Here is a 12,500-nt window from a genome sequence, read left to right as displayed (position 1 = left end):
TGCTAGGGGGACAAACACAGACACACAAACACACACACGCATATATATATATATATATATATATATATATATAATATATATATATATACATATATACGGCGGACTTCTTTCCATTTCCATCTACCAAATCCACTCACAAGGCTTTGGTAGGCTCGAGGCTATAGTAGAAGACACTTGCCCAAGGTGCCATGCAGTGGGACTGAACCCGGAACCATGTGGTTGGTAAACAAGCTACTTACCACACTGCCACTCCTGCACCTATAGTTGATGTTATAACTTCATGTCTGTATGAATTCAACAAATGCAAACAGTGCACCCCACATACCCCATACAAATAACATGGAATATTTAACAGAAGGCTAAACTGTTTCTCACATGGAGGAGTGTTTAGTTTCTATTTCCAGCCTTTAACATGGTTATAGTTTATATAACCAAAATGGTTGATAGATTACTCATCTCTGATTGGCTAATAAGATTGATAAGAAACACTGAACTTCTAAGATATCATCTGCTGAATTATGAATCACTACAACAGAAGCAAAAAAGGCAATAAATAAGTATAAATGGTTCAGAAAGTCAAAAATTATCACAGTGACTTCTCTCGGAAAATTTCAACAAATAATCATCAAATGGCTAAATAAATGTTTTAGAGATATACTCTTTTACTTGTTTCAGTCATTTGACTGCGTCCATGCTGGAGCACCACCTTTAATCGAGCAACTCGACCCCGGGACTTATTCTTTTGTAAGCCCAGTACTTATTCTATCGGTCTCTTTTTGCCGAACCGCTAAGTAACAGGGACATAAACACACCAGCATCGGTTGTCAAGCAATGCTAGGGGGACAAACACAGACACACAAACATATACACACACATACATATATATATATATATACATATATACGACAGGCTTCTTTCAGTTTCCGTCTACCAAATCCACTCACAAGGCATTGGTCGGCCCGGGGCTATAGCAGAAGACACTTGCCCAAGATGCCATGCAGTGGGACTGAACCCGGAACCATGTGGTTGGTTAGCAAGCTACTTACCACACAGCCACTCCTGCGCCTATATATGTTAAAGTTTCACAGGATGCTATGTTAGTTATGGATAAAAAGTTTGTTGTCTGTCTTTTTAATCTAAGTGTTTGCTGATCTGAAATAAGAAACAAAATTCTTAAGTGCGACCATCATTGCTAATTCCTAGCATTTTAACCAATTTTACTTCCATATACCATGTACTTGTCATTGGGCCCTAATAAGTCTTTGTCAAGTGTACTTAGGATATATGACACCTGTTGCCATATAAAAACCACCTCCATCTTTGTTTCAGTTATTAGTGTATCCTAGGACCTCATTATCAGATATGTCCTTCCTTTAGTCAGTGAATGAGCTTTGAAAGTAATTTAGTTACTATTTCCAGCAGAAAATGTGACTGCTATGTGACTCCTTTGTCGTTGTTCTGTAACCAAGGTCAACCCTGATTAAGCAGATCTATGATCATAGACATTCCAGCTATGACTATCCTATCTTTTTGTATTATTTAGGACTACATTATTTGGCAAGTCCTTTCTATTTTCTTAAAGGGTAGAATTGAGGAAGCTTTGGCTGCTATATCTTGCAAATCAGCTGACCACATAGACTCTCCCTTATTCAGCATTGCTAGTATTTCTGTGTTAAACACTACGGTCTCTACCCAAATATGCTACAATTGAGCCACCATCCCATTTTGCTGATCAAATTAACTTAGAACATTATCTTTTCTCCGATCATTAATCAATATTAAATGCAGTGCACTTCGTTGCCATGGCTACAAGAAAGAGAATTACAGTATTCTGTCATAGGCAACATATTTCAAACCAATTTTTTCTGAAAAAAGCTGACAGAATTCAGCGTTTGTTTGTGAAAGTAAATATTTAATTATCTGTGTTAAGGTGCTATGCATTACGAGGAATTTTTATGAAGCTGAGTTATAACCTCTTTAACATATTCCAAACTGAAATCCATCCACGACCTTCTTGTCACATCTGCCAAGTCACTTGACCATTTCTGCAGAAATCGGTATTACGTTACCAGCAATACACATGTTCTTCTACGCTGTCTTCTAACAATTATTTTAATTCATTAATTTACTTGTTTCAGTCATTTGACTGCGGCCATGCTGGAGCACCGCCTTTAGTCGAGCAAATCGACATCGGGACTTATTCTTTGTAAGCCCAGTACTTATTCTATCGGTCTCTTTTGCCGAACTGCTAAGTGACGGGGACATAAACACGCCAGCATCGGTTGTCAAGCAATGCTAGGGGGGACAAACACAGACACACACAGACACATATATATATACATATATACGACAGGCTTCTTTCAGTTTCCATCTACCAAATCCACTCACAAGGCTTTGGTCGACCTGAGGCTATAGTAGAAGACACTTGCCCAAGGTGCCACGCAGTGGGACTGAACCCGGAACCATGTGGTTGGTAAGCAGGCTACTTACCACACAGCCACTCCTGCACCTACAAATGACAATTATTTTCTGAATCCCTCTCAATATCATCATCTTCACCATCATCATTTACATCCACTTTCCATTGCTGGCATAGCTCAGATGCCCATTACTGCACATCTAAATGGGATGAAGAACCACATATCGCTGATAAGTTTAATATTTCACTTGGTTTCTTAATACCAAACGGTTTACAGACTGTACTACGTGTATTTTATCATGGCACCAGCACTGGAGAGGTTGTCGTGTCCTCATTGAGATTAAGAGGACCTCCTGCATTCACATTTAATGGTAAACTGTGTGTATTCTATTGTGGTGCCAATACTAAAGAGGATAACAGTGAAGGTGTAGTAGTAGTAGTAGTAGTAGTAGTAGTTAAATGGAGTAGCTGTGTGGTAAGTAGCTTGCTAACCAACCACATGGTTCCGGGTTCAGTCCCACTGCGTGGCATCTTGGGCAAGTGTCTTCTGCTATAGCCCCAGGCCGACCAATGCCTTGTGAGTGGATTTGGTGGACGGAAACTGAAAGAAGCCTGTCGTATATATGTATGTATATATATGTATGTGTGTGTGTTTGTGTGTCTGTGTTTTTGGCCCCCCTAGCATTGCTTGACAACCGATGCTGGTGTGTTTATGTCCCCGATAAAATAAGTACTGGGCTTACAAAGAATAAGTCCCGGGGTTGATTTGCTCGACTAAAGGCAGTGCTCCAGCATGGCCGCAGTCAAAATGTCTGAAACAAGTAAAAGAGTAAAAGAGGATCAGTAATACAGTACTCACTACTAATGAGTTGTTAATGAAATATGACAATATCACTTTGATTTATATTTTTCTTTTAAGCACAGGCTTGGCTGTGTGGTTAAAAAGTTTGTTCCCCAACCATATGGCTTGGATTTCAGTCACACTGGATGACACCTTGGGAAAATGTTTTCTACTGGGCCATAGTCAAAACCTTAAAAATTTATTTGGTTGGCAGAAACTGAAAGAAGCATGTTGACTCTGTGTGTGTGTGTGTGTGTGTTTGTTTGTCTTGACATTGCTTGATACTTGTAAAAGAGTGTCACCATCATAGAAGCAGTGTCATTCATTTCCATTCTTCCACAAAAATATGTCTGACCATGGGGGAGTAAGAATAAGGTCATTCTTAGAAGCAGGTGAGGGTTGGCAACAGAAAGAGCATCTAACCACAGAAAATCTGCTGCAATGAATTCTGTTCCTCCTATGCAAGCATAAGAAAGTGGACACTGAAACAATGATGGTGATAATGATGACTTACGCTTTCAGATAAAAAACAACAGCCGAGGACATTAAATTCTTTATTTCTATTCCATACCATACTATACATTGGTTCACATAGTAAGAAGAGTATTTACTGCCTTCCCTTCTCACATAACCCTTCTCCAGGTCACTTGTTAAGGTTATCTCTACAGATTTTCCGTAGAAATTATATCCAGCACTGATTTGGTTGCGATTTTCCGTATATGGGGAAAATCAAATGGAAATTGTAGTTAAGATACCCGTGCCGGTGAGCGCCGCCTAACTGGCGTCCGTGTCGGTGACATGTAAAAGCACCAACCGATTGTGGCCGTTTGCCAGCCTCCTCTGGCTCCTGTGCTGGTAGCACATAAAAAGTATGCACTACACTCACAGAGTGGTTGGTGTTAAGAAGGGCATCCAGCTGTAGAAACACTGCTAGATCAGACTGGCGTCTTGTGCAGCCTCCTGGCTTCCCAGACCCCGGTCGAACCATCTAACCCATGCTAGCACGGAAAACAGACGTTAAACGATGATGATGATGATGATGCCTAATGTAAACAATGAGTATATTATGGTTGCATACTATGGTGTTCCTACAGATCATTCATATTTATGTACCAGCTTCTCCAGATCATGAGAAAGAGATACTATGAGATAGCTCTTGTGTTGCAATGAGTTTACAAAAGTTCTTGCAACACAATATGACATAACCAATTCCAAGAGACAGACATATGGACAGACAAAGAGACCATGACAGATGTCATTCCTTCCTTCCCAAGTTCTATAGTCTCATAGGGACCAGTTTCCCAGTTTCCATGGGGTATATATTCCCCACCTGGATGGGAAGCTGGTCCATAGCATGGTTACTCATTTTTACCAGCTAAGTGGACTGGAGTAACATGAATGCAGTGCATCACCCAGTCCAGGAATTGAAACCGCAATCTTATGATCATGAGTCCAACACCCTAACTACTAAGCCACATGCTTCTACCATAGTAGATGACAGGTACTTTATCTATCAAAATTAGAAGGATGAAAGTAAAAATTAATATCTAAGCTTGGTGGGATTTGAACTCAGAGCACAGAAAACTAGAACTGATACTGCAAGACATTCTATCCTACATGCTCACAATTTCACCATTTTCCTGCCATTATTGTTTATTTATAGTTCCTCTTGTGAAAAGCTGTTTTTCTTCTTTCTTTTTTTTCCTTTTGTAGAGGGGGCAGTGGGCGTTGGGGTTGTTTCTGCGAAGTAGACAGTTTGGCCAATATAGCACAGATTTAGCATGGACTTACTGAGCAAACTCAGAACAGAAGCCGCATTAGTGATAATTGACAAAACAAGTAATGTAAGAAAAAAGGTAAATAAATAAAATAAATAGGAGACAGAAAAGAAAGAAAGAGGATAAATGCAAGTGAAGCCTGTTAGTATGAAATATTTATTTTTTTGTATAAAATTCCAGTCTGAATTTTTTTTTTTTTTTAACATTTTTTTGGGGTCTTTTTTTTTCTTTAAATTTTAATGTATTTTGATAGTTTTGTCTCCACATTAATGCCAGCTGAATCAATAGATTTATAATTGTCATATTGCCACAAACCATATATTTCTTAAGCAATACGACTTTTTGTGCAGCAGCAGCAGAAATATAGTTCCAGTGAACAATTTTCTATTTTTGCTATTAATGTAGAATAGATATAAATCCCTGGTGAGCTGTGTATACAGTACAGTTTCTATTACCAGTTGCAGTTCACTCTACTCATATAAATTAATGAAACTGAGCCAGCTTTAACCCTTTAGCGTTCAGATTACTTTGTCAAATGTATTGCTTCTTTATTCACATTGTTTTAAATTTATCCTTAACTAGCAGTATCGCCCGGCGTTGCTCGGGTTTGTTTCAACCCTTTAGAATTGGAACTTTTGAAAAGTAAAAATTTTGTATTATGTAGCTTGTTATTCTCTTTAAGTGAACATTTTTCTGGTTGAAATACACCGAAAAATGGCGACACAGCAGTAAAAAAATCATTAAAAAATAGAGATTTTCATAGAAAAAAAGCACCTTTTTGATGTAAATAATTTTTGGTGTTAACATGGTCCGATTTGAATTTTTTCTTCTACGGAAGGAAGAGCAAGCCTTCTTTTATCATACTCTCAATTTTGGTCAACTTGCGCCGCAGGGTCTCAGAGGAGATAGTGTTAGTTGAAGGCTACCAAACCTGCCATACACAGACAACTTCAGCTTTATATATATAGATTATCTTGAAGCTTTAAGCTTTGGATGATGTGATGGTGTACTTTTAGAATAACACTGTAGGGTAAGTTTGAGAGGCTTGATCTGTCTAGCCAGAACATAAAACAGATAGAATATTTGGGCTGAACATGGCCAGTTTAAATGCTAAAGGGTTAACTATGTGTCTCTGTGGAGAGTATGTGTGTGTTTTCCAGGAGGACTGAAGTTGGAGAGAGGAACGGTTAGGTATGGGTATCAATGGCTGGTAGAGATTTGGGGGGAATCATAGGTATAACATGGCTTGATTGTCCAGAGAATTAGGGATTATTGATTACTGAGCTGGAGAAGAAGGCTACTGAGCATTACTGTTTTAGTGGATGTATTGTTATGGTGAGTGGTTTACCAAATAGTCAGATAGTCTTTCAGTATGTATGTGTGTGAGGCAGCTGAACCATTCTAGGTATATAAAGAGTTTTCCAATGTGCAAGTGTTTCTGCTTCTTAGAGCATTGAGGAACAAGATGGGATGAATATTAGTTTCAAATTTTGGCACAAGGCCAGCAATTTTGTGGGAGGGGGTTAAGTTAATTAGATCAACCCTAGTGCTTAACTGGTACTTATTTTATCAACCCTGAACTCAGAACATAGAGACGGATGAAATGCCGCAAGGCATTTTTCCCAGATAATAATAATAATAATAATAATAATAATAATAATAATAATAATCCTTTCTACTGAAGCTAAAAGGCCTGAAATTTTGGGGGAGGGGACTAGTCGATTGCATCAGCTCCGGTGCTCAACTGGTACTAATTTTATTGACCTGGTAAGGATGAAAGGCAAAGTTGACCCTGGTGGCATTTGAACTCAGACCATAAAGACAGATGAAATACCACCAGGCATTTTGCCCACCATGCTAATGTTTCTACCAGCTCACTACCTTAATATGGGACAAGTATTGATATTATTGTATTCTTCAAACCTGGCTAACAGCTCTTTTTGTTTATTTTGTTATGGCTTGAATTAAATTTGTTTTTGGATATTGATTGTTTTGGCTTCAGTTAATTGATATCAGGTGGGTCATAGACAATATAGAAATATTGTAGACCATAGCATAAAATATAGTTGCTAATCATTGGTGTAGAATAGAGAGCCAGCACCAGGTGGGCCATGAAAGTGTTCACTGTGGGTTATTGGTAAATATGTAAAATATGTATTTCTTTACTACCCACAAGGGGCTAAACATAGAGAGGACAAACAAGGACAGACAAATGGATTAAGTCGATTATATCAACCCCAGTGCGAAACTGGTACTTTATTTATCGACCCCGAAAGGATGAAAGGCAAAGTCGACCTCGGCGGAATTTGAACTCAGAACGTAACGACAGACGAAATACCGCTAAGCATTTCGCCCGGCATGCTAACGTTTTTGCCAGCTCGCCGCCTTGTAAAATATGGCAATACCACTTTTATAATTGATGGCTTCAGAGTTTAATTTTTGCTTATATACACATTGATGAAGATAGAAATATTGGGACACCTGATGATATTTGTACATGTACAATATGATGTGATATACATTTGGGCCATAGGCAGTTGTAAAAAGAAAAGAAATACCAAAAGTGAACAACTGTGGGTAAACGTAATGGTCATAGACTCAGAAGGGGAAACCTGGTCTTTAGGTTACGATGATGATGATGATATGAATTATTACCTAATTTACATATGTGTTTCTGTGCCTACTATTGTTTTGTGTGATATTTTGACATAAATATTGATTTATAACAAGAAAAACACATTAGTGTTTGGCAGAGGGTTACAGTTGATTAGACTTACTACTGCATTTCATGAGTACATATCACTGTCCCTAAATGAGCCACTCTAAAAATCGTGTCAACCCACAATTCTACTTTATTGATAGGTAAGATATTGCAGTTTTATGCTGTGTTAAAAGCATAATATATATCAGAGGGAGATGGAGGATCTCCCAGCAGCAGCTAGCAAGAATGCCAGATGTATTTTGGCTTTCTTGGGCCTTACCAGTGACATGTACTCATAACCACTTACATTAGATATGATACATAGATGGCTGATTTAGTTTAATGCTTCTTCAATTTCATACACTGGATTTTTTTGTTATTCAGTGCAACAACTGTTTGCAGTATCTGAATATATTCACTAGTTTCTACATATTGGAGATGACAAATTTCAACTAGGCATGTAGCTGCAAATATTCAATGTCAAGGCCTAAGAAGTTTGATATTTATCTGGAGTTTCTTGCTAGCCACTGCCAGGACAATTCTTCTGTCTCCTTCGGGTTCAGTCCCACTGTGTGGCACCTTGGGTAAGTGTCTTCTACTATAGCCTCAGGCCGACCAAAGCCTTGTGAGTGGATTTGGTAGACGGAAACTGAAACAAGCCCATTGTATACATGTATATATATATATGTGTGTGCGTGTATGGTTGTGTGTCTGTGTTTGTCCCCCTAGCATTGCTTGACAACCGATGCTTGTGTGTTTATGTCCCCGTCACTTAGCGGTTCGGCAAAAGAGACCGATAGAATAAGTACTGGGCTTACAAAGAATAAGTCCCGGGGTCGAGTTGCTCGATTAAAGGCGGTGCTCCAGCATGGCCGCAGTCAACTGACTGAAAGAAGTAAAAGAGTAAAAGAGTATACCTTATATGTAAATGGCTTTTTTAACTGAATGCAGCTTCAATTGCTTACACTGGATATTTTATTCAGCCCGTCAGCTATTTGCAATATCAGTAAATGTATTATTCACTGTTTTCTATATTGAGGTGACAGATCTCATTTAGATAAGTGGCTATGAGTACACATCACTGACAAAGCTCAAAAAGATTGAGATGCATTTGATGTTCTTGTTAACCAGATGCACAATTTTTTTTTATCGCCCTCTGATATATATTGTGTTTTTAACACAGCTTATCCGTAGAAGATTTTATCAACAATGTATATACATAAGGTATGATACATAGATGGTTATTCTTCTACAAAAATACTGATTCTAAACGAGGCCCGTACGAAGAATTTTGATGAGATGATAACTTGATTAATTCAACTCTAGTACATGACTGCTACATTTTTTTTATTGACCACAAAGGATGTAAGTCAAAATTAGCCTTGGCAGGATTTGAACTCATAATGTTAAGACCCAGAATAAATGCCACAAAGCAATTTGTTTGCCACTCTGCCCTTTTTATACATGAATAGTTTATTCTTACATGTAATAATTTAAGTGTTATTTTAATATGTAATTATTTTTACTTATCTGTGTTAAATCTTTAATAACTCTTATGCTATATATATCTATATTTGTTTCTCTAACTCTCTCTCTCTCTTTCTCTCTCTCTCTCTCATCCTCTCCATTTTACTCCTTCACTCACTTTCTGTCTTTCTCAATTTCTCTCATTGTCATTCACATTCTCTATATCTCTTTCTCACTCTCTTTCATTCTTTATTTTCCTACCAGTGTCGATCACCCTCTCCTCTTCTCTCCATTACTCTCCTTCTCTCAATGTATATCTCACCTCCCTCTCCTTCTCATTTTTCTAGGTTCTGAATCTGATGAACAAGTAGACTGCGTTCTAAGAATTATTCCTGTCGCTGCTCTCTATGCCGGCCATCCTCAACTTCTTGACAAAGTCGAAGAAGTCGTAAGACTCACCCAAAACAATGATGTTGCTGTGGCTTTTGGATTGTTGGCAGCTCGGTAAGTTTCTTGTTTGTCTGTGTTTTGGTGCACTGGCACCCTTGTAAGTTTCTATTGTTTGTTCCTTCTCGAGCCATGCTTGGCTCATAAGTGCCAGTTTCCCAGTTTCCTTGACATATAGGTTCCCTACCTGGACGGGACGCTGGTCCGTCGCTGGTGAGCTGCAAGATGCAGGAGGAAAGAGTAAGAGAAAGTTGTGGCGAAAGAGTCAGCAGAAGTTCGCCATTACCTTCTGCCGGAGCCGCGTGGAGCTTAGGTGTTTTGCTCATAAACACACACATCACCTGGTCTGAGATTCAAACCCACGATCCCTCAACCGCGAGTCTGCTGCTCTAACTACTAGGCCATGTTCCTCCATTAAGTTTCTATTGTCCTCTGTCTGTCTCTTAGTATGCTGGCAGCTATGTAAGCTTCTATCATCTGTCCATCTTTTGGAAATGATGCGTTTAAGATCTATGATAGAGTATTGAGAGCATCACATATACTGTTTTAATCAAGATTTCCTTCTACACTCTATAAAACAGTATTTCATAGTGTTGATTACAATATTGTAATGTAGCCATTGTTTACTACTGTTTTATCAACAAATCTATGCATAACCAAACTCTTCAGTGATGGCTATGGTAGACTGGAGCAAATTGGACTCAAAACACGTTTTTTTTTTTTTTTTTTTTTTTGAGGTGCCTGGAAATTCAGCATCAAATTTAGACTTGTTTTAAGTGCCAAGACTGATGCGTGTTTAATCACATGTCATCTCTGATTGAAGAAATATATAGATTTTCCAACTGTGGCCTTCTGAAGGGAAGAGAAACTGTAAAATAAAATAAGTATTCAGTGCAGAGTTTGAAGTGGACAAAATATGGGTGATAAATAGAAGCAAATCAGAATAAAGGTAGTGACCACAGTTAGAAAACACTCCATTGGTCAAGCTCTGTAATGCTAGTTTATATCCCCAGCAGATAGTGTGACCATATAGCAGTCATTGGCGTGGCATAAGAGGAAATGAAATGGCTGCAAGCAAGGATTGAAATTTTAACATCTTCTGAACCTTCCTGTTCTGTGGCATTTAGCACTTATGACTTATGAATTTACCTTATACATACACATGTATATATATATAAGAAGGTGAATGAATTATCCTAGTATGGATAATTCGGTTAACCGATACCTGGGTAGCAAATTCATGTCAGAATTATTACTGTGGACATCATGTGGGCAGTCATCTAAAAGTTTTTGCTCTTCATGGTGCTGACATAAGTTCCTTGTCTTTCCTGATGAGATGGCAGCATAATGCACCCTTTATTCCTTCGGAATTAGGAATATGCAGCCTTCGAAACATGTGTCGAGAGTAAAGGAATTTTGTTAAAATCGTCATTCGACTCCATTCTTTCATTTATTTATATATATATATATATATGTTGTGACAAGAGTCACGACATCCCCTGCAAGAATAGACTTCACTGAACAACTATAAATAGTAATTGTCTGAGTAAGAGTAGGGGTTAATCGCAGGGAGTCGTAAGGTGTCATTTTGGAAGATTGTTGGAATATCGTTGTTGGTTCATGTATAGTTCATGGAGAGTTTGTTGGGTTGTTGTCTTGTCGTTACCCTACTTCTTTATATATTATTTTTGTTACTGCACGATGATAGTGTGAACAAGTATCGTTATAATAATTGATGATACTACAATAATTGGCGATGGGGATTTGAAGCTCGCACAAGTCAGTTAACAAATTTTTGTGATACAAAGTTGTTAATGATGGAAGACCTATTAGCTTCTATAATACAGTTGCAAAAACAGCAACAGGAGTTGCAGAAACAACTACTTCAACAAAGAAAAAACAGCAGTTAATGGAGCTATGTCTTTAGAAGTTTGGAAACACTATAAGTTTGTTTTCGCCAGACAATGTATTGAACTAGATAACAGAATTCAGTTTTAACCCAGAGGAGGGTATAATGTTTGTGGTATACTTCGGAAGTTACAAAGAAATCTTCAAGGATTGCAATTCGTGGACAGAGGAGGGAAAAGTAAGACTATTATTATGTAAATTAGCTCCATCAGAACATGAAAAATATTGTAATTTTATACTACCCCAAAAAACTAGTGAAATTTGTTTCCAGGAAACAGTTGAACTACTATCAAGATAAGAGTTCCCTATTTAACATTCAATAGGAGTGTTGGAATCTAGTTAAAAAAGAGGATGGAGACTTTGTCACATATGCCAGGATCATAAACCATATGTGCGAAAGGTTTAAGCTCAAGCAATTAACTCCTGATATGTTTAAGTGCATCATTTTTGTACAAGGGCTTACAGCAAACAAAGATGCGGAGATACATGCAAGAATTCTCACAAAACTTGAACAAGCAGAACAAAGTTTAACTCTGCAGACAGTTGCAGAGGAGTGTCAAAGAATGGTAAACTTACATCAGGACATAAAGAAAATTGAAGAGAAGGAATTTTCACATGTACAAGCATGCCAACTGGGAAGGTATAAACAAAAAAAAATGTTAAGATCTAACCCATGCTACAGATGTGGAGCCCTACATTTCAGGAAGGATTATCCTTTCAAAATACAAGATACAAGAGCACACATTGCAGAGTAAAGTTAGGAAGGTCAAACCTAGAAAAATTCTAAAGTTTTCTCAAAGCAACACCAAAAAGAGAAAATTTGTACATGTAAAAGTAAATGAAGTGAATATTAAATTACAACTAAATACTAGTAGTGACATCTCGATTATTAATACCAACACATGGGTAAGAATTGGGAAACCTGCACTAAGAAAAATA

The 12,500-nt window shown here is 37.9% G+C and overlaps 1 protein-coding gene across 3 annotated transcripts in view; it reads left to right on the top strand.

The window, feature by feature from the left end:
- The window catches only part of LOC115212045 (crystallin J1A), a 477,233-nt gene that overhangs the window by 110,248 nt on the left and 354,485 nt on the right, over positions 1–12,500 (top strand). For all 3 annotated transcript variants that reach the window (XR_004999218.1, XR_004999219.1, XM_036503101.1), the window contains exon 5: positions 9,554–9,710. Coding sequence is in view for 1 of the 3 variants with exons in the window: in XM_036503101.1 (XP_036358994.1) it covers positions 9,554–9,710 (157 nt within the window). In the remaining 2 variants the exon portion in view is untranslated. The remainder of the gene's footprint in view (positions 1–9,553; positions 9,711–12,500) is intronic.

The sequence above is a fragment of the Octopus sinensis genome, linkage group LG5 (genome assembly GCF_006345805.1).
Source record: "Octopus sinensis linkage group LG5, ASM634580v1, whole genome shotgun sequence".
Lineage (NCBI taxonomy): Eukaryota > Metazoa > Mollusca > Cephalopoda > Octopoda > Octopodidae > Octopus > Octopus sinensis.
Note: the sequence above shows the minus strand (reverse complement) of the source record. Positions and strands in the feature narration are given on the sequence as shown.